This window comes from Lissotriton helveticus, chromosome 9 (genome assembly GCF_964261635.1).
Source record: "Lissotriton helveticus chromosome 9, aLisHel1.1, whole genome shotgun sequence".
Lineage (NCBI taxonomy): Eukaryota > Metazoa > Chordata > Amphibia > Caudata > Salamandridae > Lissotriton > Lissotriton helveticus.
Genome location: NC_136070.1, coordinates 842,974,893 through 842,998,452, shown reverse-complemented (window position 1 = coordinate 842,998,452; position 23,560 = coordinate 842,974,893). Strand labels below are relative to the sequence as shown.

The following is a 23,560-nucleotide window of genomic DNA, read 5'->3' as shown; positions in this document are numbered from 1 at the left end:
GCCGGATTCGAACTAAAAGTACCACCTCAAGTTTGGCAAGACATTGGGATGAAGCCCACCACATGATATCCCAACTGCGAGTACAAGTGGTTGAGCAAATCATGGTTAGAACTGGTCTAGACATTGACAAATTATTATTACAAAGGGAGATACATTGGATTCAATTTCTAGGAACCATGCATCCAGTGGGGCTCAATGATCGGCTCGACATGATCTGTTTTTTGTAGCACAAGCATCTTAATTGATCACCAGCACTACATGTGTTTAGCGCTCATACTGAGGACCAATTGTATCAATCTTATGTAAATGTCCACGTTTTTTTTTTGTGATATATAGATTGTATGTACTTTTCTGGTATTGATACATTTTATCAATTCTGTTGTTTTCTATGTATTTTGAATGTCCATATGTCATTATTTTATCATCACTGTATGCATCTACGGATTTAATTGTGGTTTAAGGGATAACCATGTACATTTTCCTGATTCTTCATCTTAACATTTTCTTACCTTTCTTCTCTGACACACATTCGGTGCATGTCACCTTTTCATTATGTTTTGTTATAGGTTCTTTTCACCATTTTTATTTCATATTAATGTGGCACCCTATGTTATATTTTTGATCTGCGCGTTTTTCATTAGTTATATCCTTTTTTCCGGTCTGTTTTGCACCGACCATCACCTTATTGACTTGCAGTTTACTTCATCACCCTCCCAAGCAGCTCCCTTAGGTCAGCCGCGCATTTGGTTCTTTCCCCATAAGCGGTTTCTTTCTCTTTCGCATCCCAGTATCTTTTTCCCATATAGAATTTTTTTCCCTCTGTTTACACACCATTCCAAGATGGCCCTGCCTCATTTTTGGCACTAGTCCTATTTCCATCTCCAAACACCATTCCAAGATGGCGTTGCCTCATTTTTGGCACTAGTCCTATTTCCATCTCCAAACACCATGTGGAACGCTGGTTAAGTATTGTGCAAGGTGGAGACCAGCAGCGTTTCTCTTTCAGAAGACCCCCAGACTGTTGTTTCTTCTCGCGGTTAGAACCGGTAAGTTTACTGGCCCCCTAGTAAACCCTCCTTTAAAACCACAGCCCGACATTAAAGCCTTCGAGTACTGAAGGGCTAATAATTACTATTATTCCCTTTTTTTAGGGAGTCTGATTTCAACAAAAGACTTTGAATCAAAGTGGTGACTGTTCGTGTTTTTCTCACTTGGTGAGTGTTGTATTTTGACCCTAGTAGTAACCATTGGTTATTCATTTTGCAATACAGCTTTAGTTTTATGGTGATCCATATATTTCATGCTCCCCACAGCATCACCTGAAAATTGCCGGTATCCGTTATAGATTTTGAAGACCCCACTGTCTACCTTATCCACTACATTTCACTGGTTTCCTTTATTGAATGGTATCCCCATTTGTGTTACAGAAGGTCTCCCCACAGGACAGACAGGTATTTTTATAGTACAGGGGTCTCTTTGCAGTTATTATAAGGTTTACTTCCACACTTGTTGTTTTCTCCAACCCACAGACTTTAGGTGAAGGGTTCTATCCATTTTAAAAAAAAAAAATGTTAATTTTTTTTTCACGTGTTCTTTTACTATCATTCTTTTTATTATCATTACGTTTTTGGATATGTGGAGTATACTGGTTCCTTCTATATGTTCTACACATGGCTGTTTTATAGCATTGGTAATTTCTGATCACAATACCATCATTTAACCACGGACTTTTATGTACTTACGTGCAACTTTCTGCTGTTTTTTCCTCTCGCTGCGTATTCACGCATTTATGTTAAGTGATATATGCTCATTGTTTTCTTTGTAGATTGGCCCCTGAAGAAGGGACTCTCAGGTCCCGAAATGCATCGGGCCCATGTTTAAATTTTTTTTTGTAAACAATTGCTTATCTGTCTCTTTGTAAATGTTCTCAAGATACATGTATAAGGAATTCATGCTTTTGATTTCTATGTGAATGCAACTAAAAAATGATATCAATGTAAAAAAAAATTGGGGTATTTCAACAATTACCTGTAAAGATTTACATTTACAAGTATATTTGCTATTCTTGTGATTCATTTTTGATATAGGGTTGTTAAATTGTATTCAATGACCTAAAGGGTCACTTTGTGACCATTTGTGGATAGTGTGCAGTGTTGCGACCGTCTTGGTAGCATTTTTCCACTTTTGTCTATTGACCCCTGTTAGACAGTGAGGGTTACACTGCTGCACCAATTGTGTTAAGATTGTTTATTTGTTATCAATATTTGATTACCTTTTGAGTACCTTTAATTGGTGTGCGCTTCCAACCCCACTTCTTTTCTCATCTTACCACAAGAGGTCAGAAACATGTCTAATGGAGGCAGGATGGTGAAAACCGGCCAGAGACCCCACTAGTGTTTGGTTAGATTTCAGGGGATCCTCTAAAAGGGTCTCTGTGGTAGTAACACTAGAAGACAACGTTGTGAACACAGGGAAGTTTATTACCTCAAGTTAGCACGGAGCATGAACGCCACCTTCGCCAGCCACACAGTAACTGCCGTTCGTGGAATCTTGGCACGGGGCAAACAAACAGATGGGACACAGGTGGAGAGGGGAGTAAGCACTGCCACAAGCAAGTGCACATTATAACACACCCTTCTCCCTTCTACCCAAAATTAAGCAAAATAATGCATGAAACAACAGAAAGCAAAGAGAAAAAAAACCAAGACATTGAAAATGCAAGTCATTGAAAATCGAAAAGGAGAAAAACATCAAAAAAGAAGCACAAGTAAACACCCTTCAAGTTTGAACATAATCCTTTAAATAGCGAGGAGGTCTGCGAGATGTGGGTGAACGGGTAGCTCAGGTGCCCACATCAGAAGAAAGAACAGGTGGAAGGGAATTGGAGGAATTCCCAGAGCCATCTTAACTCCTGAACACAGACTCATTGAATGACAACTCTGCATCACTCATCAACATGAAGCCATTCAAGTCGTCATCAGACCAAATAGACTTGGCTACCGAGCCTCCCTCCCTTTTGCGATACAACACAACCTTGCGTTTTTTCCATTTGTTGCCATTGTCAAGAAGCACATAGTGGTCAAAAACCTGCCTCACCCTGAAGGGACCCCAGAACTTAGACAAACCTTTTCAGGGTCTGCCATGTCTAACTTTGACCCAGTCACCAGCAAACACACCTCTGCCATCAGACTTGACATTGTCCACCTGGACGGATGTCAGCCTGGGAGAAGCCAGCTATGCAGGTACAAGTTTGGTGCCAGGCTTCCTTCCACGCATCTTTTCAAACGGGGTGAATCCAGTCGCACTGTTGACTGTCATGCAATGTGCCCAAACCATCTCGCTCACCATCATCCTGACATCCTTCCCACTCTGTAAAGCCATGGATATTTTACCCTTCACCAAGCGATTAGCGCGCTCCACCATGCCATTGGCTTGGGGGTCATAAAGAGCAGTGGGTGGGGGATGATTCTGCATTTACTTAGAAAGTCCCTCATCTCATCCAAAATAAGTTGTGTGCCATTGTCCGTGATGAGGATGGGGGACAGACCCTCCTCGTGAAAAATGATTTTCAACTGTTCAATGGTCCTCTTAGTCATAACATCAGACATGAACCTGACAACCAACCACTTAGAATGTGCATCAATAAGCACCAAGGCATTCCTCAACCTCTCCTCCACACCCTGCATAGGGCCAATAAAATCAACACAAACGGTACTCCAGGGCACACCAGGATCTTCGATGTGACCCAAAATGGCATGACTACCCGTCCTGAGTCTCTTTTCACTCTCCCTGGACACAGCCCACCCCACAACCCAGGACGTGACCTGCTCATCCATGCAGGGCCACCAGAAATTCTCACGCACACGTCAAGGTTTGGCCAAGGTGCCCTTCATGCATTAGGTTCATAATTCTAGGTCTCAAGCCCGCAGGAGGTACAAATTTATCATTCCTCATGAGGACTTTAGAATTGCTCATGCTAAGTTCGTCCAACACCTTTACAAACGGTCTGACCGGGGGAGCCAAAGCACTTTTCCTCCGCTTCCCAAGAACTAACATTCATTCCACACATTTAAGAACAGCATCCTGACCCATAAAATGGCACCACTCACCAGAGGAGAAGGCACAACCAACGCACTCTCCAACATCACACAAAGAAGACACAGCCCCCTCTTGCTCCGAAGAAGAACCCAACCAACGCTCAAGAGTGCTCTTCAAAGACAGACGAGAATGTGAGCCACACAGTACCGATATTCCTGGAGCCTACAAGCAAATCTAGCCAGTCTTGCAGGCCCTTTCCCTGCACCTCCAGGGCTCTACACCTTAACTAAGGTTTTGTGGTCAGTGCGGATGCAAAGTCAACACCCCACAAGAAGGTTCTGAAATGCTCCACTGACCAAGCCGCTGCAAGAGCTTCGCACTCGATGATGGAACAATTGCTCTCGCATTCAGACAAGCAGCATGGGGCAAACGCCACAGTCCTCTCCACACCCACAGTTAATTGGGAAAGCACAGCCCCCAAACCACAAGCAATGGCATCAACAGTTAAAAATGTTTTAAGATGAGTATTAAAGGGTGCCAAAAAACCTGCCGCACTAATGTCCTTCCTAATCAAAACGAAAGCGTGTTGTTGGATATCCCCCCATACAAAAGGACACCCTTTCCTCAAGAGAAACCTGAGAGCCTCGGTCTTGGTGGCAAAGCCCTTTACAAATTTGACATAATACTCGATTAAACCCATGAAGGACCATAACTGGTCCTTGTCATGGGGAATGGGGGCATCCCTGATTGCCTCTAAAAGATTGACCTTAGGACGGACTCCCTGACCAGAGACGGTATGCCCCAGATATTCAATTTCCTCCACCAGAAACTTGGACTTATCCTTCCTCAGGGTTAGCCCATGCTCCCTCAATCTGACAAGGACCTCCCTCAAAGTTTTATAGTGTTCATGAACAGACACCCCGAAAACAAGGATGTCGTCTTGGAAAGATTTTACATGGTCCAAACCCCTGAAGTCTTCAGACATGATCCGCTGAAAAACACAGGCAGCAACTTCGTGAAGCGAAAGGTGCCCTCCATGGTAATGAAGGGCATGAGATGTTTAAGAGTCCTTGTGTAGCTTGATCTGGTGGTAAGCACTTTTCAAATTAAGCTTGGAAAAGTACTTACCACCCTTGAGCAAAAGCAACAGTTCATTGATGTTGGGGAGGGGAAGCTATTAGCAACCACATGTTGGTTGAGACTTTGAAGGCCCAGACAGAACCTTAGCTTACCATCATTCTTCTTTGTGATAACCACTGGAGAGACCCATTTGGAGGCTTCAACCGGTTCAATAACGCATTCCTTGAGCAATTCCTCTAAAAAATATTTGACCTCATCCCTCACAATAACAGGAACCCTCCGCAACTTGTGCTTGACAGGGATGGTGCCATCTTCCAAAACAATTTTATGAGTGTTCCCCTTCAATTCACCAAGATTCTCCCTAAAAACATCATCCATTTTGCTCAAAACTTGTTCAGTGGTAACATCAGCCACGGACAAAACTTGACCTGGGGCATGGGGATCGATGACAATATGGAGGTCAAATTGGTGTCCCCAACCCAAGATCGGGGGACCATCTTCTGCTACGTAGATCATACCCACAATGTGCCCGGACTTAAAAATTATAGGAGAAGAGAAATAGTGAGAACCACAACTCTCTCCCCTTGGTAACCCCTAGGATCAACATCCTTCGGTAAGAGCGGAACAGAACTAGAGGCCACTATTTCTCCCACATCCACCTTTGTACAATAGTATACAAGGACCCACAGTCCACCATCAGTTCCGCAAGCTTGCCAAGCATTCCAAAGGATGCTTTAGGACGACACCTCTTCTCAATTTTATTGTTGCCCGGAAGGACCATCAACACTCGGTCTTCACTGCCTCCCTCGAGACAGAAATCCTCTGTCACAACAACCCTGGATTTGTTAAAGTCTCTGCACATACGGGCGTAATGACCTCTCCGCTCAAACTTCCTGCAGTCTTGCTTTGAAGCAAAGCACCACGTAGAGTCACTCGGATGAAAAGCGCTACCGTACCTGGAACAACTTTTGGACTTGGTGGACCTTGGAGCCTTCGGATTGGATTTGCCCACGGAGACTTTGGTGATTTCCTCCTTCTTCCCAATAGCAGCCACATCACCTTCAGTGCCCTCTTTCTTGCTCATTTCTATCGTGCATCGTTCTGACTCTTTGACAACCTTAGCAATGGAAATGGCATCCTTCAAGGTGGGGTTCTTTACAGCCCAAAGACGTTTTCTTGCTGCAACAATGAACTATCAGTTGGTCCCTAATAAGTTCATTGGTCATCTGCCCAAATTTGCATTTTATTGACAGCTCCCGAATATAGGAGACAAATTCATCCAAAGTTTAGACAGACTTTTGTGGCCTGTTGTAAAACTTGTATCGAGACATTACAATGTTCTCCTCCTTGACAAACCTCCTCTCCAAACGCAGCATGGCCTCCTTAAAAACATCCTTCACATACTGATTGTCATTTCCTAACATTTGAGGTGAGTATTTAAAAATGCGATGTGCCTCTTTTCCAATAGTACCTAACAACAACGCTTTCTTCTTTTCAGGTGAAAATTCGAGGCCATCAAGAGCAATAATGTAATGGTCAAATAAATCAATCCATTCCTCCCATCTCATGGGTGACTGACCTGGTTCAGCAAGAAAAAAGCACAACAGAGGAAACAGCCATAATTGCAAGCAAAGCAAAAGTAGGTTCAAAGAGATACAGACTGGGTACTCAGCAAAAATGAAAACGGCCAGCTGGAGGCGAGTGTAGAACTTCCCAATGTATGAGGCTTCACTTTCCAGTCGGCAGGCTCCTTTGCTGATTAGAGTCATGTGAACAGGAATCAGCCAGCTACGGGAAAGGATGAGCAAGCAAGCCTCTCTCGCCTAACACAAAAACACCTAGGCGGCAGAGCACAAACGCAAGACTGGGCGCTGGAAACAGAGGCGTGACTCACCACAGGCGTCCAGAGGTGTTAAACACTTGAACACAACAGGCCGCACACGTCGCTGAGCACTGGAAACAGCCACGGACACTTGACACGTCTCGGGATGGCCGGAGACAGCAGGCAAACGAGGGGGAGCAGCGCAGGGAGGCAGAGAAAGGGAGCTCTTCACCACAGGAGGAGATCAACACTGATAACAGCAAATTTCAGGCAGTCTGTCAGTTACGGGTCGGAGCTTCCCGTGTCTTACGCTTCATGCTACCGTGCTGGGTGTCACAACATGTGGCTGGCGATCGTCGCCAAATAAGTTTATTACCTCAAGTTAGCACAGAGCGTGAATGCCACCTTCGCCACCCACAAAGTAACTACTGTTTGTGGAATCTTGGCGCGGGACAAACAAAGAGATGGAACACAGGTGGAGAGGGGAACAAGCACTGCTACAAGCAAGTTCACATTACAACAGTCTCCTGTGTGAATCTATTATTAAATCGAACAATGGCATCACTGAGGATCTATTAAGACAAGATGTTTGGTACCAAACATCTTAAAAATCAGTGAAGCTATCATGGAGCTAGAAAACTCGTGTTGACACGTATCCAGTCCATGTACACTTGATGTCTTCCATGTTCACTTACATCACAGAATGGACTGGACATTGTAGGGGCATATCTGCTCGTGCTGATATGCCCACACATAGGATATAGTGCACCCTGCCTTAGTGCTAAAGGCCTGCAGTAGGGGTGACTTACCTATATCTTATGTAGTTTAGGGTTAGTATGGCACACAGGGCTGTGTGCCATGTCGACTCTTCAGATTCTCCTGACCCCAGAACGCAGCCTGCAATGGCAGAGTGCATAGCTGGGTGAGGGGGCCCTGGGGAGGCACAACCAGTGCTGCACCCCAAAGGACCATCTTTACTACCCATGCCCTAGGTACCAGGGGTAGCACTTACTAGGGACTTGGAAGTTGTGTTAATCGTGGTACAGTGTTTTGAGGAAAGAGATATGGCACTGGGGACCTGGTTAGCAAGTGCATTTACAGTTCAAAATCACATCAGGCAAAAAGTTGGGGCTAACTGTGCAAAAAAGAGACACTTTCCTACACCTATTTTCTTCTATCGGTAGCCTTTCCGTTTTACAATAACCCCAAATCCCAGCACATATCGATGTTGCTTGGATTTGTTTAGAACACCAACACTGTACAGTCACTTGCTTTACTGTTTACAAACAAGGCCTTATTTCTTATACTAACTTTTAAGTGGGGATCGACATGCGTTACAACAGTTTTGCGCTGCTGCGCCTTCAAGAAAGCTGCAAGGAAATAAAGCTCATGATAGAAGATGTACATTTATAGAGTGTAACAAGTACAAATTAATATACATGGCGTTTTAGGGAAATGGTGAAGTACCTATGGTCAGGTATGTACTGAGACATATTACAACATGTATTCCAGTTTCAAAAATGCCTAATAAAAACAATACAATCTATATCATACCATATAGGTAGTTCAAACAGAAATGTAAGGTGGCAATTGCAATCACTTGAAAGGTTATTGGGGTTGATATTCAGATGCCTTCGTCCACTGATACAAAATATATCACAAGCAACTGGAAGTCATATCTTCAAAAACACGATACCATGTATATTCATGACTGCAGTTAGTGTAGTAGGTTGAACTATAGCTAAAACAAATCTGGATGGAGTTACATATTATTATAAATTGAAAGGAAATAATGTAAAAAAATTGAGTGACTCACTTGGAGGGCGGGAATCCGAATGCAGTTAACCACGTAAGGCTTGTTAGTTTCCAACAGAGACACGAAGGCCAGAAGCTGGTGCTGTTCGCTCATTCCTTTCTTAGATTCTGCACAAAAAAAAATACTGTTCACAGAGTGGCGAGCACAAAAAACATGCACAGCCGACAGGTTTGACCAGTTGCATGTAAGGTAAGTTGCTTTATCAGGAAACCTTGGGAAATACCCTTAACCTACTATTTGTTTTCGCAATTTGTACGTGTTTGTTTGTTTTTGTATTCTTAAGAAAAGTCACATGAACACAATAGTGCTGGCATTCTTTGCAGTACCTACTACCTCAGTGACTTAGACAAGGATGGTTATCTTTTAAAGGGGTTATTTCCCCTGTATTTTTCTAAGTCCCTTAGTTCATTCTTTTTTAATAAAATGTTCTTTTTAAGTGTAAAAGAAAAAGGTGCAACAACATTGCTCAAAAATAATAACAAAAACGGTTCTACTTTGAAGGCTGCAGACAACCATCGGTAAAAAACCTCCAATCACCACAAGTAGCTCTATCTGCAGTGAGACAGCTGACAGGAAATTGCGTTTTACTGACTGATTCAATTGTTTTTCATATTTCAAATTTTCTAATGTTTGTCAGTACAACAGTCTCATGAAAGAATTTGGTTTAACCTCCTGAGATTGGCTCTGGGTTATTTTGTATTTTAAAAATATTGTACTAATATTTTCCTAGATGAAAACAATGCATATTTTACAAATACCATTACAAGAAGCAGTCTCACAAAAGGCAAGTGTATTAACATTAGATTGGAGTCGAATAACCAATATGAAGTTTAACTCGAGTTCGCACAAACATTAGATTTCTATACATGCACCTCAATTCAATATATGTGTATCCTATAATTGAACCTCATCATGTATTCTCAGTACCTTGTCTGTCACCGCCTGGGGCATCTTCGTCTTTATTTTCAACCTGGAGCAGTTCAGGGTTACTGGCAAACACGCTTGTGGGATGCATAATTATGCCCTGTTTGTTTTTGGTGTGAAAAACCTGAAAAAAAGTTAAACAATATTTATGTCCAATGGGGAAAAAAAATGTTCTAGCATTACTGCTAAAAAAGCAGTTCCTTATGTTTTAACCAACCACCAGAGAAAACACAAAGATGGAGTTACTTATTACCTTTCATGCTGGGCCTGTAAACAGATTCAAGAGCAGCCATCACTAACATGCACTGTCAAGCCAAAAGGGTTAACATTAAACCGAACCAAATGGCTTTGCCAATACATGTTTAATGTAGACTCGTGACATTTAACAACAACTTGCTAAGAGACTCTGAAAAATCCTTTGTGTGGGTGACTCAAAGCATTGTTCCATGGTGCATCAACAGCCAAGCTTCAATCGTCACCCAAGATAACAGAAATTACATTTCCATTACAATTCACTGGCAGGACCTAAAAATGCCATGCCACTCTGTTTTTCACTTTCAGCAAAAGGAAGCAACTCTTTCAGGATGTATGACACGAAACATTTATTACAACCTTATCTTAAAAATGCGATAGTTGACGCTAAAAACAGTGTTATAAATCGTGTGACCCTTTTACCCAAAAAAATACTGCTGTTTGTTGTATGCCTTTTATCTTGCATACTTTTTGTTCTGACACATTCTTTAATACCGTTAGCTTTAGGCTTTCTGTAACCTTTTTCCCCAGTGAAAAGGAAGTCGGAGATCACCAAGCAGAATGTGGGACCTGTCCAGAGGTGTTTGTATGTCAGTGCTTGAAAGTGTTGAAAGCGCCCCACTGCAGAAGTCATAGAGCATGACAAGAAGTAGCACACAATAGACTGCTCTTCCTAGCTGACTGAAACGTGAGCAAGCATCCATCGCCCTTAAATGAACAGGGTTGTCACAATAGTGAAAATGTGTCCGAGTGCCAGACTCAAGCACAAATTTTACCAGTGGCGGCTGCTACAGAACAGGGGTGGCAGGGTGAATTTTTTTTTTTTTTATACTTACCTCTGCAGAGCCGCCATCCTCCCACCATCGTCTTTCCTCCCGGAAGGAGGAAGCACACAGGCTCCCCTAAGCCAATCACGACGCTGCTGTCACCAGCATGACAGTACAAAAGGGGGTGGTGATGGACGGAGCATCTGAATCAATCAAACACTCACACCCAGTCAAAAGATCTGGGTTTAATCCATCACCGTTCTTTAGCCCACTCTGCCACCCCAGTTCAGAAATGGCTATAGGCAAATCAGTCTGACCCTGTGCCTCATGGGAACAGTCCAGCCCGAACTGCCAAGCCATGTCTTCCCTGGACCTGAAACAAGCTTCCGAGGACCGGTTTCTGGCATTCCAGCCGTCTTCAGCCCGGCTTGCTTGAATCCAGTGGCAAAGTGAGCAAGGGACTCACGTCTGAGCATACCCTGCCACACCTATGGCGGCCAAAAGCAGTACAAAAGGGGATGGTTATGGACGGAGCATCTGAATCAATCAAACTCTCACACCCAGTCAAAAGATCTGGGTTTAATCCATCACCGTTCTTTAGCCCACTCTGCCACCCCAGTTCAGACATGGCTATAGGCAAATCATTCTGACCCTGTGCCTCATGGGAACAGTCCAGCCCGAACTGCCAAGCCATGTCTTCCCTGGACCTGAAACAAGCTTCCGAGGACCGGTTTCTGGCATTCCAGCCGTCTTCAGCCCGGCTTGCTTGAATCCAGTGGCAAAGTGAGCAAGGGACTCACGTCTGAGCATACCCTGCCACACCTATGGCGGCCAAAAGCAGTACAAAAGGGGGTGGTGAAGGACGGAGCATCTGAATCAATCAAACACTCGCACCCAGTCAAAAGATCTGGGTTTAATCCATCACCGTTCTTTAGCCCACTCTGCCACCCCAGTTCAGACATGGCTATAGGCAAATCAGTCTGACCCTGTGCCTCATGGGAACAGTCCAGCCCGAACTGCCAAGCCATGTCTTCCCTGGACCGGAAACAAGCTTCCGAGGACCGGTTTCTGGCATTCCAGCCGTCTTCAGCCCGGCTTGCTTGAATCCAGTGGCAAAGTGAGCAAGGGACTCACGTCTGAGCATACCCTGCCACACCTATGGCGGCCAAAAGCAGTACAAAAGGGGGTGGTGATGGACGGAGCATCTGAATCATTCAACACTCGCACCCAGTCAAAAGATCTGGGTTTAATCCATCACCGTTCTTTAGCCCACTCTGCCACCCCAGTTCCGACATGGCTATAGGCAAATCAGTCTGACCCTGTGCCTCATGGGAACAGTCCAGCCCGAACTGCCAAGCCATGTCTACCCTGGACCGGAAACAAGCTTCCCAGGACCGGTTTCTGGCATTCCAGCCGTCTTCAGCCCGGCTTGCTTGAATCCAATGGCAAAGTGAGCAAGGGACTCACGTCTGAGCATACCCTGCCACACCTATGGCGGCCAATAGCAGCACTTTGCCACTGGATTCAAGCAAGCCGGGCTGAAGACGGCTGTAATGCTAGAAACCGGTCCTCGGAAGCTTGTTTCCGGTCCAGGGAAGGCATGGCTTGGCAGTTCGGGCTGGACTGTTCCCATGAGGCACAGGGTCAGACTGATTTGCATATAGCCATGTCTGAACTGGGGTGGCAGAGTGGGCTAAAGAACGGTGATGGATCAAACCCAGATCTATTGACTGGGTGTGAGTGTTTGATTCGTTCAGATGCTCCGTCCCTCACCACCCCCTTTTGTACCGCTTTTGGCCGCCATAAGTGTGGCAGGGTATGCTCAGACGTGAGTCCCTTGCTCACTTTGCCACTGGATTCAAGCAAGCCGGGCTGAAGACGGCTGTAATGCTAGAAACCGGTCCTCTGAAGCTTGTTTCCGGTCCAGGGAAGGCATGGCTTGGCAATTCGGGCTGGACTGTTCCCATGAGGCACAGGGTCAGACTGATTTGCATATAGCCATGTCTGAACTGGGGTGGCAGAGTGGGCTAAAGAACGGTGATGGCTCAAACCCAGATCTATTGACTGGGTGTGAGTGTTTGATTCGTTCAGATGCTCCGTCCATCACCACCCCCTTTTGTGCCGCTTTTGGCCGCCATAAGTGTGGCAGGGTATGCTCAGACGTGAGTCCCTTGCTCACTTTGCCACTGGATTCAAGCAAGCCGGGCTGAAGACGGCTGTAATGCTAGAAACCGGTCCTCGGAAGCTTGTTTCCGGTCCAGGGAAGGCATGGCTTGGCAGTTCGGGCTGGACTGTTCCCATGAGGCACAGGGTCAGACTGATTTGCATATAGCCATGTCTGAACTGGGGTGGCAGAGTGGGCTAAAGAACGGTGATGGATCAAACCCAGATCTATTGACTGGGTGTGAGTGTTTGATTCGTTCAGATGCTCCGTCCATCACCACCCCCTTTTGTACCGCTTTTGGCCGCCATAAGTGTGGCAGGGTATGCTCAGACGTGAGTCCCTTGCTCACTTTGCCACTGGATTCAAGCAAGCCGGGCTGAAGACGGCTGTAATGCTAGAAACCGGTCCTCGGAAGCTTGTTTCCGGTCCAGGGAAGGCATGGCTTGGCAGTTCGGGCTGGACTGTTCCCATGAGGCACAGGGTCAGACTGATTTGTATATAGCCATGTCTGAACTGGGGTGGCAGAGTGGGCTAAAGAACGGTGATGGATCAAACCAAGATCTATTGACTGGGTGTGAGTGTTTGATTCGTTCAGATGCTCGGTCCATCACCACCCCCTTTTGTACCGTCACCAGCATGACAGCAGCGTTGTGATTGGTCTGAGCAGACTGTTTTGGCACTCGGACATAGAATTGGAACCTGTGCATGTTCTCCGCCCAGGCTGTGCAATACAGCCGAGTGGAGAACATGTTAAGTGCCCGTGGCTGTTTGGCCGCCCAAAAACGGCTGGCCAAACTGTCATGCACACTTAAGTGCACATATTTCCTCCTCCCCTTGCTCTGACAGCCCAGCCCGACCCCACCCTAACCTGGCTTGCAATTAAAAATAAAATGGTAATAACATAATAATATTATCATTTTATTTTTCCTTTTTTGAACTGCTGAAAAGCAGTGGGGCAACGCTGCTCTGCCATAGCGGAAGAACCGCTGCTGAATTTTACCCGACTGGGGCCAGCACTCCGCCGAAACAGAAACAGCATTTGTTCTGAACTAATAATTTGCGAAACACGGTACTACTGCTTCAAGTCAATCACACAGGACTTGAACAGTAATCCCATGTTGACAATAAAGGGAATGCTTGGGGAACCTATTCAGGTCATAGAGACACTTCTGGACCTTCGCACTACCATGGACAGGCCTAGGCCCCAGTGTGCAGGCTACAATAACAAATTATCAGTGCCAGTAAAAAGACAGGATAACAGTTTCACAAGCAGTTACTTCTCTCAGGACAAGAGTGCATGCCAGTATACCATGCAGGCAACATTCTCGTCCCCACAAACACATTCAAAATGCACTCTTTCGCAGGCCTCTAACATTTTCTGCGACTATACACTCCTGTACCCATCATGAAGTCTCCCAGTGAAACATTCAAACCTTACTTTGACAAGGGATAATCTCTAATGTTTTCAAAAGAGGACATAAGGTCCAGTTTCTGAAATGTCACCTAGAACCTACAGACCTTGCTGAATATAGCACTATGCCTCACCTTCTCTCTGTCAGAAAGACAATCGAGAAAGCATGTGCCCCCAAGCCGCAAAAACAGAAAATTAGGAACCGCTCATACAGAGCTATCGGTCCAGCACAGAGTAATGCTGTAGCATCAAAGCAATCAGTATCGAATTGGTGGGGGTTATGCATGCTACACTGCTCTAATTACACCAAACCTCATGTCTCCTTTCACAATCTGATGCCTCTAATCCCCATCACACAGCAAATCAGGCATGCTCTATCTCTAACCCACTTCAGAGATAATTCAAAACCTCAACTGCTACTTAAGCTTCTTATTTACAATCAGTAGCAAACACCAGCTCCTTAGGCTCATTGTCCTTACTAGAAGACATCTCTACTTGAGCTTTCCAGGGGTATATACCTTATGAACAAGAATCTAAAATGTCCCTTATTATATTGTACAAAGCCCCGCTGCTCTCTGGAGGGCAGTTTGGGAGTTCTGGACCTCCTCCACTACTATCAGGCTGCACAGATAAGAATCTTTGCCAAATGGTCATGGGCGGTGTCTAAAAAGCACTGGCTCTTTATGGAAAAAGCTCTTGCAGGACAGCCACTGTTCAAGATTTCCTTTCTTCCAAAAAGCACACCCCCCCCAATCTATACCTCTCTTCTATCACCAAGCCAGCTCTGGCGGCCTGGGACAAGGTGGCGACTCATGGATGCCTCACCTCCTTTTCCTCTCCCTTAACACCTATTGTAGGGAACCTCAACTTCACTCCAGCCCTTTTGGATTGAGGGTTCCACCGCTGGACCCAGGCAGGTTGTAGATCGGCGAGGCATCTATTTAATACGGAGGGTGCCATCCCGTTCGACTCCCTCCGCCAAGAACTCGACCTTCCCAAAGGATAGCGGTAGCATTACACCCAACTCCATCACTGGGTAATGCAACCTACTGTCCTGTCAGGGGCACCACGGCCCCTCACCCCATTTGAACGCTGGTTACTCTCCAGCACGTCAAGCATGCGCCTTATTTCCCAACAATACAAGCTACAGGCCCCTGAACGCCAAACCCCAAGTCAGCGGCGGTTGGAGGTAGAGATAGGAAGAGAACTGTCTCTGAAAGAGTGGGAGGAAATCTAATACCGCGCCCGACACACAGCCTGCAATATCCTAGGCGTCGGAACAGCCACAAAAATCACAATGTATTGGTACCTCACTCCTAATAGATTACATATACATAGACCATCTAAATCACCTGACTGTGGGCGCCAATGCGGTTCCGTTGGAACGCTATCACATATACTATGGGAACGCCCGAATTTAGCTTCATACTGGGATCAAGTCCTTAAAGAGATAGGCACGTATATCTAGATACAGAAATCCCTCGATACTGGCTGAAGACGGCTGATAGCCAGAAACCGGTCCTAGGATGCTTGATTCCGGTCCAGGAAAGACATGGCTTGGCAGTTCGGTCTGGACTGTTCCCATGAGGCAGAGGGTCATGACTGATTTGCATATGGCCATGTCTGAACTGGGGTGGCTTGGTGAGCAAAATAACGATGGATTAAACCCAGATGTTTGACTGGGGGTGAATGTTTAGCCATTGTGCAACATTCCGTCCATCATCTTGTGTGTTTTGCTGTTCACCCTATGGGGGAAGGGTATGCCCAGACGTGGGTCCCTTGCTCACTAAGCCACTGGAGTCAAGCTATCCTGCCTGAAGACGGCAGATAGCCAGAAACCGGTCCTAGAATGCTTAATTCCGGTCCAGGAAAGACATGGCTTGGCAGTTCAGTCTGGACTGTTCCCATGAGGCACAGGGTCAAGACTGATTTGCATATGGCCATGTCTGAACTGGGGTGGCTTGGTGAGCAAAATAACGATGGATTAAACCCAGATCTGTGACTGGGGGTGAATGTTTAGCCATTGTGCAACATTCCGTCCATCATCTTGTGTGTTTTGCTGTTCACCCTATGTGGGAAGGGTATGCCCAGACATGGGTCCCTTGCTCACTAAGCCACTGGAGTCAAGCTATCCTGGCTGAAGACGGCTGATAGCCAGAAACCGTTCCTAGGATGCTTGATTCCGGTCCAGGAAAGACATGGCTTGGCAGTTCGGTCTGGACTGTTCCCATGAGGCACAGGGTCAAGACTGATTTGCATATGGCCATGTCTGAACTGGGGTGGCTTGGTGAGCAAAATAACGATGGATTAAACCCAGATCTGTGACTGGGGGTGAATGTTTAGCCATTGTGCAACATTCCGTCCATCATCTTGTGTGTTTTGCTGTTCACCCTATGTGGGAAGGGTATGCCCAGACGTGGGTCCCTTGCTCACTAAGCCACTGGAGTCAAGCTATCCTGGCTGAACACGGCTGATAGCCAGAAACCGGTCCTAGGATGCTTGATTCCGGTCCAGGAAAGACATGGCTTGGCAGTTCGGTCTGGACTGTTCCCATGAGGCACAGGGTCAAGACTGATTTGCATATGGCCATGTCTGAACTGGGTTGGCTTGGTGAGCAAAATAACGATGGATTAAACCCAGATCTGTGACTGGGGGTGAATGTTTAGCCATTGTGCAACATTCCGTCCATCATCTTGTGTGTTTTGCTGTTCACCCTATGTGGGAAGGGTATGCCCAGACGTGGGTCCCTTGCTCACTAAGCCACTGGAGTCAAGCTATCCTGGCTGAAGACGGCTGATAGCCAGAAACCGGTCCTAGGATGCTTGATTCCGGTCCAGGAAAGACATGGCTTGGCAGTTCGGTCTGGACTGTTCTCATGAGGCACAGGGTCAAGACTGATTTGCATATGGCCATGTCTGAACTGGGGTGGCTTGGCGAGCAAAATAACGATGGATTAAACCCAGATCTGTGACTGGGAGTGAATGTTTAGCCATTGTGCAACATTCCGTCCATCATCTTGTGTGTTTTGCTGTTCACCCTATGTGGGAAGGGTATGCCCAGACGTGGGTCCCTTGCTCACTAAGCCACTGGAGTCAAGCTATCCTGGCTGAAGACGGCTGATAGCCAGAAACCGGTCCTAGGATGCTTGATTCCGGTCCAGGAAAGACATGGCTTGGCAGTTCGGTCTGGACTGTTCCCATGAGGCACAGGGTCAAGACTGATTTGCATATGGCCATGTCTGAACTGGGGTGGCTTGGTGAGCAAAATAACAATGGATTAAATCCAGATCTGTGACTGGGGGTGAATGTTTAGCCATTGTGCAACATTCCGTCCATCATCTTGTGTGTTTTGCTGTTCACCCTATGTGGGAAGAATATGCCCAGACGTGGGTCCCTTGCTCACTAAGCCACTGGAGTCAAGCTATCCTGGCTGAAGACGGCTGTTAGCCAGAAACCGGTCCTAGGATGCTAAATTCCGGTCCAGGAAAGACACAGCTTGGTAGTTCGGTCTGGACTGTTCCCATGAGGCACAGGGTCAAGACTGATTTGCATATGGCCCATGTCTGAACTGGGATGGCTTGGTGAGCAAAATAACGATGGATTAAATCCAGATCTGTGACTGGGGGTGAATGTTTAGCCATTGTGCAACATTCCGTCCATCATCTTGTGTGTTTTGCTGTTCACCCTATGTGGGAAGGGTATGCCCAGACATGGGTCCCTTGCTCACTAAGCCACTGGAGTCAAGCTATCCGGGCTGAAGACGGCTGATAGCCAGAAACCGTTCCTAGGATGCTTGATTCCGGTCCAGGAAAGACATGGCTTGGCAGTTCGGTCTGGACTGTTCCCATGAGGCACAGGGTCAAGACTGATTTGCATATGGCCATGTCTGAACTGGGGTGGCTTGGTGAGCAAAATAACGATGGATTAAACCCAGATCTGTGACTGGGGATGAATGTTTAGCCATTGTGCAACATTCCGTCCATCATCTTGTGTGTTTTGCTGTTCACCCTATGTGGGAAGGGTATGCCCAGACGTGGGTCCCTTGCTCACTAAGCCACTGGAGTCAAGCTATCCTGGCTGAAGACGGCTGATAGCCAGAAACCGGTCCTAGGATGCTTGATTCCGGTCCAGGAAAGACATGGCTTGGCAGTTCGGTCTGGACTGTTCTCATGAGGCACAGGGTCAAGACTGATTTGCATATGGCCATGTCTGAACTGGGGTGGCTTGGCGAGCAAAATAACGATGGATTAAACCCAGATCTGTGACTGGGGGTGAATGTTTAGCCATTGTGCAACATTCCGTCCATCATCTTGTGTGTTTTGCCACTCGCATTCTTATCCAGAGGGGTATTGGAAAAAACTCGCAAACCCAAAAACAACTGATGTATCAGAATACGTTCATCAAAACGGGATCATACATCTGGATTTACGACTGACTGTGAAGAATGTTATCACTGCTATTAGTGCAAAATACACTGAGCATAAGTGATGCCGAACTCAATGGGCCCGATTCACAGAACTAACTTAAGACAAAACCCTAAACTTACTATCATTTTCGTATTCACAGAAGGCACTTACTCATTTTGGTATTCACAGAAGGCACTTACTCATTTCGGTATTCACAGAAGTTAGGAGTCCTAACTTTAGGACTCTTAATTGCCTTCTGTGAATACCGAAAGTCTTAAAGTTAGGATTTTTCTCAATTTAGTAGTTGTAAAGTTAGGACTCCTAACTTTAGGACTCCTAAATGCCTTCTGTGAATACCCAAAGTCTTAAAATTAAGATTTTTCTCAATTTAGTAGTAGTAAAGTTAGGACTCCTAACTTTTGGACTCTTAAATGCCTTCTGTGAATACCGAAAGTCTTAAAATTGGGGTTTTTCTCAGTTTAGTAGTAGTAAAGTTAAGACTCCTAACTTTAGGACTCCTAAATGCCTGCTGTGAATACCGAAAGTCTTAAAATTAGGATTTTTCTCAACTTTACTACTACTAAACTGAGAAAAATCCTAATTTTAAGACTTTCGGTATTCACAGAAGGCATTTAGGAGTCCTAAAGTTAGGAGTGCTAACTTTACTACTCCTAAATTGAGAAAAATCCTAACTTTAGGACTTTCGGTATTCACAGAAGGCATTTAGGAGTCCTAAAGTTAGGACTCCTAACTTCTGTGAATACCGAAATGAGTAAGTGTCTTCTGTGAATACTAAAATGAGTAAGTGCCTTCTGTGAATACGAAAATGGTAGTAAGTTTAGGATTTTGTCTTAAGTTAGTTCTGTGAATCGGGCCCATCATGTCTGCAGTATTGTCCCATGTGCGTTTAACACTCGCGTTTAACAAACACCTGTCACCTTAGGGCAACTGCATTTTACTGATTTTGTTGAACACTGAACCACGCTTTAATTTTTCGACTTCTAAAGCAGGACGGCACCGCATCCGTGGAATGATACGCTTCGAAATTATGCAAAAAATAAGCATGTAAATTAAATATTTTTGACTGGACTAATTGTGGAAAGTGCAGCCCATAGTACATAATATATATCTAAAGAAGCAAAAACACCTTTGAGCTACGTTAGAATTATAACAACTTTCAATTTTTTATTTTTTTCAAAATCACGACGTTTTGCAATGCATCATTAACAGAAAACAAGATAGCTAGCTGGTGGGCGATAGTAGGACCTCCTTGAGAGACCGATAGATGGCAGCATTCACCAAGGAACGAAACATTAGCTCACAACTTATTCAGAACTAATGTAACTTCAACAAGGAAACCATTTCAGTCGTCTGGAGGTCACAGTTTAAACAAGCATCGGCAATGCCGATAGGTCTGGCTTTAAAGGAATGTTGCACGGTAATGCGAAACATTACAAGTAAATTGCATAGCAATATATATGTATTTGTGTGGAAGCAAAGAACTAATATTATTGGTGTAAGTTAAAAAGTCAAGTGACAGTTGCACTGTCAATCTAGACCTAAAAATCCATCTAGGTTAATGTTCTCTTCCCATCTGTTCTGCGCACAGAGATAAACAACATAACTTATCTAGTTATCTAAGAAATGTTGCAAGCATTCCAATTTCATGTATGTGCCCTTCAAAGTTCAAGCTTATATAGCAGGACAAATAAACAAAATGATCACAGCTGCTAGAGGGTAAGCATTTTTTTGTGCAAAACTCCTGTCCAATCAAAACATGTACTCCTGAATCCCAACATGTGGGCGGAGCCAAAGCCACTGTCTAGTAATGATTACATAATTGGACGGCGCTGTCAAGCCAGACCAAAATAAAACATGCATCATTTCGAGGGGAAATGTCACAGTAGACATTCGTCTTCTAATCTAGGCCCAACAACAGTCTAGAACATTTTCAGACTGAACTAATAACTTCCAGGAAGCGTGATGATTTACAGTTTTCAGATTCCGTATTTTGAACTGGCCAACACTTACTGGGAGTTAATTAGATATAAGAATGTATGCACAACGTTTTATTCCACGGACTTCTAATGGACTTTGCATGTGAAGTAACAAAAAAAACATTCTATTTCAAAAACAGCCGTATGGAAAATGTTAGCTAGTGACAAGTGGTGTATTATTATTATTATTATTATTACGAGATTTACCCAAGGAATGAAAATAAAATGTGATCCCTGTTTCTCGAGTATTACTTTCAGCTGGGACACATCCTTTACAACTAAACTTTTACAACGTAGTGCTATTACAACGCAGGTTTTACAACGAAAACCATTACAACGCATTGCACTGGGGGGGGGGCTCTAGGATAGGGAATAGATTTAATTTACTATCCAACACCTTCCCTACTATCCACGGGGACTGGAGTTGGAATAGTAAATTAAACTATTCACTATCCAGCACCCCAAAGCGCTATGCGTTGTAACAGCATGTGTTGTAAAAACTGCGTTGTAACAGCATGCGTGGTAAAAGCATGCGTTGTAGCGTCATACATCCCTTTCAGCTTTAAAGTGGACCCCTAAGAAAGAGGATAATGTGACGTGAACTGTCTACCCAGCGTCCAGCACTTCTCTTCCTCATCTTACTAACTTTCTGCAAAGCACTTTTCCCCAACTCACCATCTGCCCACAGAATCTCCATCAGTCATTGCCGTTCAATGTCTTCACAAGCTTTCTCTCCGACTCACTGACAGTCTACACACCTTCTTTCCCATGAAAATTGAACGCTCAATGCTCTCTCTCATTTCAGTCTGCACAGCCCTCCCCAACTCATGATGGGGAGTGCAGCCCACACTCGCAGGGCCGCAAAGCAGTCCTCCACAATTCACCCTTTGCACAGAACATCTAAGCAGGGTCACCTTAAGGATTTTGGGGACCCCTGGCAACACACATTTTAGAGGCCTTGGTTTGGAAGAAATTTGAATGATTATTACCCATTTCCAAATAATTCAAGCCTGCATGATGACAAATAATAGTACATTTTAATTAAACTTTAACAGGGTCACATGAAAACAGTTGAAATAAGTCGTATATGGGACCCCAAAAACCTTATCATGACACTAGTTAGGGAAACTGAGTTAAAGGTTAAGTTAGGTACAGACAGAGAGAGGTTTAGAGAGACAAACAGAATAGACAGAAGTGACATACAGAGAATGTTCACCTTACTTGAGAGCCCCTTGGAATATCGGAGCCCTGAGCAATTCCCACTTTTCCTATGTCTTAAAACCTCTTTGCATCTAACTCACACTATTCGCTTTCTGCACAAGAGATCTCCCCAAATCAACATCTTCATTGTTACCCCACTCATATTGTCTAAATTGCTACACCTAACTGACCCCTGCGCAGCACTTGTCTCACAATCCTTAAAGACTGCACAGAGCTTCTATCACTCACTCTTTACACATTCTCTTTTTCTGCATAAAATATGAAAACATCCGTAGGAGATGGATACGACCGACCTGCTTAAACATTGGAGCCAGGCAACATCAGGTTGCCTACAGAATCCTGAAAACTGATGCTACAGGAGCAATAGTCTATGCGGTCAATCGTGTTCTATTTGCGTTCTGGATCAAACGAGAAAAGTTTTTGCACATAGCTGGAGCCGATCGTTAATATTCAAATGAAACCCTTGTGATTCCGAAAATTTATTTATCGGCACAAATGAATTGTACGCTGTATACAAAATCTTTAGTATTATTGCTACCCTAGTGTTGTGCTTTTTAAATGTATGTTGATTTACATGATACTAGTTGACCACTGTTTTTAGAATTTTTGCTACGCCTCCTCTTACCTATTTTAGATATGTCTGATGACTTTTTATCTTGTTTAATTGTCTTAAAACCTAAGTCTTGATTGTATTTGTATACTTTGATGGTTATAAGTAAATAACCGAATAAAGTTATTCATTCACTCACTCTTTACTGTCTGCACAGCACTTCAATAAGACCCTAGTTAACTGCCTGCACTGAGTTTCCCACTCACCCTACTGACTGCTTGCACTGCACTTCTCACACTCACCCTACTCAATGCCTGCAAAGCGAACATCTCATTCGCCTTGCACCACCAGCATAGCCATTTTCTTCCTTGCCAATACATTGCCTCCAGCTTTTATCACCCACCCCCTTGCTCACTGCATGCACAACACATCTCTCAGTCAACCTGCTCACTGCCTGAAACGTGCTCATCTCATTCACCGAAGTGCCTGCACAGCACTTTTCTTACTCGCCCTACTCGCTGCCTGTGCAGCACTTGTTTCACTCATCCTACGCAATGCCTATGTAGTAAGTATGTAATATGGGCTTGCAACCTTGTCTTGACATGTGCTTCTTTTTAAATGTAATTCTGGTTCCACACTCAGGAGTAGAATGGTGATTGCGACATTCACTGGCAACATTAGAGTCAGTTGCTGTGTAATCCTCGGAACCGCCAGACGCTCCCGGTCGTGGGTGTATCTATGACTTGTAATAAAATCCTTTTCAATTCACCCTGAGCCCCATCCATGCTTATTGACCTACACAACGCTTCTCTGGCTGTACTGACCACCTGCACATAGCTTCTAACACTTAACTTATTCATGCCTGCCACTTCTATGAGCTTCTATGCGATAGATGGATTTTACCAGTAAATGTGTTTTCTATTCAGAAAGCCAATGTACAGTTTAACTACGAGGGTCTTACAGCCTGATTCATGTAGGCAATAGCGCTCGCAAAAGAGCCAGATTCTGAGAATCTGGCCCTTTGCGAGTGCGATTTTTGCATTTGGTATTCACAATCCCAAATGCAAAAATCGCTATTTAAGAATTCGCATATTTGCGAGGAATGGCATTTAA

General features: G+C 44.8%; 1 protein-coding gene across 1 annotated transcript in view; it reads right to left on the bottom strand.

Annotated features, from left to right (window-relative positions):
• The window catches only part of DHX34 (DExH-box helicase 34), a 443,187-nt gene that overhangs the window by 144,321 nt on the left and 275,306 nt on the right, over positions 1-23,560 (bottom strand). Inside the window, exons 12-13 of the mRNA XM_078661017.1 lie at positions 9,684-9,804; positions 8,757-8,863 (exon numbers count right to left, since the gene is read on the bottom strand). Coding sequence (XP_078517143.1) covers positions 8,757-8,863; positions 9,684-9,804 — 228 coding nt within the window. The remainder of the gene's footprint in view (positions 1-8,756; positions 8,864-9,683; positions 9,805-23,560) is intronic.